The 4126-nt window shown below is 44.2% G+C and overlaps 1 protein-coding gene across 1 annotated transcript in view; it reads right to left on the bottom strand.

Moving 5' to 3' along the window:
* DNAH9 (dynein axonemal heavy chain 9) overlaps positions 1 to 4126 on the bottom strand; it is a 450622-nt gene that overhangs the window by 154908 nt on the left and 291588 nt on the right. The window contains exons 43-44 of the mRNA XM_012555448.1: positions 3929 to 4091; positions 2003 to 2126 (exon numbers count right to left, since the gene is read on the bottom strand). Coding sequence (XP_012410902.1) covers positions 2003 to 2126; positions 3929 to 4091 — 287 coding nt within the window. The remainder of the gene's footprint in view (positions 1 to 2002; positions 2127 to 3928; positions 4092 to 4126) is intronic.

Genomic DNA, 4126 nt, shown 5'->3' on the forward strand with positions numbered 1-4126 from the left:
CAAAGATTAGACTGGACTATGGGACATAAAATGATACTCGTGAAGAGTGTGCTTCTTAGCTCAAGTAGATACATGAGATTAAATGGGCAGCTTCTGTCTGGATGTGAAATGAGAAGGCAGAGAGGGTCAGGAGCTAGTTGAATGGACACGAGAAATCCTAGGTGAAAAGCAGGAGGGTGCTGTCACAGTATAGGGAGAGCAGCTAGGGTCACATAACAATGTGTGTATAAATTCTTGTATGAGAGACTAACTTGAATTGTAAACTTTCACTTAAAGCACGACAATTAAAAAAAAAAAAGAGATTAGGCTTGCTGGCACAGCTTCCGGCTGGAAGGGCAGTTGGACCCCCTCCCTTTACCCTAGTCAAATAATGCAAAGGTAAGAACATTTTGTAGGTGAAATGCTGTTAGAGTAGATGCTGGCATGTTACAAAACAGTATTTGGAAAAGGGAAAACCTATTGGATTGGAGGAGAAAAGGTATAAGAGTTAGTAGGCAAACACCTGGATGTAAGAACTAACGGGAGTGGGGGGTAGGAAAAGAAACAAGAGAGTGGGAGCATTATGCTTGGAGCCAACAAAGTGAGGAAGCTGGGACCTAGGTCTTCAACAGGAAGAAGCCAAAGGGAGCTCATACAGTTTGTCAGTGCAGTCGGGACCAGGGACCAGTGACTCCTCATGGTAGCGACAGGAAAACGGCCTGGGTACAATGGCAAAAATATGAAGCTGATGATTCTGAAGCAGTGAAGTTCCTGGGGATCACATGGCAGGAGCCATCCTGAAACATATTACATATGATCTGGGGTAGACGGTGGAGGAAGGGACTTGTGATCATGGTCCTTGAAGGGTATTCAATCAGAGTCAGGGCTGGACTGTGGAGAAATGGGCTCTCTAGAATGCTGGAATGCTGCAGGCAGAAATTTTGTTCAGAACATCTGCTCACTGACTTTGTTTTCTTAGATGAGAAGGTGGTTTTGCAGATGCTGAATTTGGTTTAAGAACCAGGAAAGCATATTCTCCCTTTAATTGAAATAAATGCATTCTCTCTCCCAACTCCCATATATATAGATATAGCTAGATAGATAAAAAATAAATATACATATTATATATTATGTAAATAAAATTACATGATGCGTATGTATATATTTATATATGCGTGTGGAGCCCTGGTTGCACAGTGGTTAAGAGCTCGGCTGTGAACCAAAAGGTCGGCAGTTTGAATCCACCAGCTGCTCCTTGGAAACCCCATGGGGTAGTTCTACTCTGTCCTATAAGGTCGCTATGAGCCGGAATCAACTTGATGGCAAAGGTTTTGGGTTTTTATATATGTATGTATATTTATATATATTTTTTGAGAACAGTTGTCATAACTCCTGAATCCCTAAATGAATAAGGACAATGGAATAGCAAGAACTGAGCTCTGCGCTAAGATCTATGTGGCACAGACAGTGTCAGAGGGTAGTTGAGAGGCCCTCTAAAGGTCTTTGGGGACCAAGAATACTATGTTGAGATATTCTGCATCTGCTTTTGCCCTGAGTGCCGCTTTGCTTCCCTAAGATTCTGAATCCTTGGTTAATTAACTTGATTGCCTAATCTTGTCCTATGGTGTAGGTTCGGCATGTGCGTGTTCTGTGTGTATCTTCCTGTAATACCTAACCTACCTGAAACACTGCAGGCCTCCCAGTTTCTCTTTGTCTTGGCATAGGGAGAAACACCAGCTTCTCTATGGACTCAGTAGGTCACCAGGCCCTCAATCTGCTCTTCTTCCCATAATGAGATCCATTAAAAGAGCCCCAAGATTACTGTCTGTTGTGCAATGAAAGGAGAATGAAGGAGCCAGGACAGCAGACCCAGCACTGGTCTTGAGAAGGCCTTGTATAAACCAGTCCTTCACTCTAACAGTTTTCCCCTCACCTTATGACCTGGGATCAAGTTTCCATCTTATAATGACCCTGACTCCACAGGGAATACCCTAGAGACCCTAAAATACAAAGAGTCTCTTACCAGATGCCAAGAGATCATTGATGAGCACGAGGAACCTCTCATCAGCCACTTGGGCATCAGTCATGAGAAACACTGTGCTAAGATTCTTCACTCCAGCTTTCAGACACAGGCTGGCCAGGTCCACCTGCAGGAACAATCAGTATCAGAAATTTCAGAGAAAAGAGTCTTCCTGAAAGAGTTCCCAACTCATTCTTTTAGAACAATTTTCTTATCTGCTTTAATAGGAAATAAAACAAGATAGCAGTGAAGGCAGGGAGAAGTGCTATCCTGAGCTGAACAGATAGGAAAATATGCCTCATTTCATCCCTTAGCCTAATAGAGGTGGGCAAGTGAAACTAAACAGCGATGACCTTTAACTCATATAACCACTGTGGCTCCTGCTCAAGCTTCTGGAACCCCTGCTTTGTGCAAAGAGGGAACAGCTTTCCAAAGGACAGGTGTGGTCCCCTAGTCACCTGTTCTACTTATACCATCAAAGAGTGAATGACCTGCCCCAGAAGACAAGAGATTGCTCTTGATCTTAACTGAAAAATGATGTACTTGGGGCTACAGGCTTGGAGGATGAATGTATTTTATGTTAGCAGTGTCTTGTGTTCTTATGACTAACTCCAGAAAAAGACTCTTGGTGAAAAAAATACTGGGGAAAACACACACACTCTCTCTCTCACCTGGTAGGAAGTCATATCCACTCAAAATTCCAGACGGATGAAGTTTTGGGCTAGGATGCCATGCCCTGAATTTATCCAGCTTTGTCAATCTTGGTTCCTTTGCTGTATCACCCTCACAAAGCTCAGCCATGATTCCCTTATGTTGCTCTCTCTCACATCAGCGAGAGCTCATTCCCTAACAGCCTCATGTATTCCCTTATACCAGAGCTTCCTTTGTATCCAAATAATTCCCCTTTAAAGATCATAAACCTCCTTTAAATCAATGGTTCTAAATCTTATACATTTACAGAGTTATCTAAGACAGTGCTGCTCATTTCTCATTAGAATCATCTGGGGGGAGCTTTGGAACATTCTGATTCCCAGGCCACTCCCCAGACTGGTTAAATTAGAATTTTTGAGGCTGGGATGCAGGCACCATCTTGTTTTTGAAGATCTCCAGTGATTGCAGCATATTGCCAAGTTTGAGAAGCACTGTCTTAGATAATTCTGTAAATGCATAACCTCCATATGCACTATGTTGTTTTGTCTTCTTGGTAAGCGCTAAAGATTGACCGAATATGAATCTGGTGTATGGTCTTAGATTCAGCCAATCTTCAAGAGACTGGGCTGTGTTTAGAGCTGCGGTGAGCACCTCCCTCTCCTATCACTGGCTGAGATTAGAGGGTGGGTGGGTTAAGTCTGGCACAGACCTGGCTGGAATTCTCCCAGGGACAACAAGAGCAGCATCCTGATGGAAATTATATCATGATTTCCTGCGGCCATGGATAAAAGGGAGGGGACCGACAAAGTGACTTTTGAAGGTTGTATACAAGGCCTTTCTCCACCTTCTAGAGTATGTGTTATGGATCCTAAGTGCCTGATGTCTGAAACAAGCAGATGTCACTGATGGTCCCAGGGCCCAGGGGTTACAGACCCATCTTTTAAAACATGAATTTCTTATGAAACTTGGGCAAGCAGTCAGAATTCCTCCTCTCACTACTATGGGTACTACCCAAGCTGCTAGTAAGCTGTGTGCTGAATTTGATACAGATCTGCGTCTGGTTTGGGCGAGCACCGAGGCTTCACAGATGTAACTGGGGCAGCTGAGGTCTTACAAAGGCAGGTTTTGGAAAGGCCACTGTTCTGAGGCTGTGTCTAATGAGAAAAGGGCCACTCACTTCACCAGCCCAGAAGCTTAGAGAAAATAGATTCTTAAGAGGAGGTATGGGCAGGGAACTTGAAGAATGAATGATGGCTGCATCTCCTCCGACCTTCTTACCTTGAAGTCAGGGATATGGTAACCTTTCCGCAGCGTGATCTGGAATACGTCCATGGAGCTGATGAAAGCTGCAAGCCTCGTCAGGCTTTGCTTGCCACTCCCTCCTACGCCAACCAGCAAAGCATTTCCCCGTGGGGACTCCAAGATGCGATTGATATGGCAGCTAAAGAGAAGGCGGCACAGGGCTCGTCACTTTGA

The sequence above is a fragment of the Trichechus manatus genome, unplaced genomic scaffold (assembly GCF_000243295.1).
Source record: "Trichechus manatus latirostris isolate Lorelei unplaced genomic scaffold, TriManLat1.0 scaffold00040, whole genome shotgun sequence".
NCBI lineage: Eukaryota > Metazoa > Chordata > Mammalia > Sirenia > Trichechidae > Trichechus > Trichechus manatus.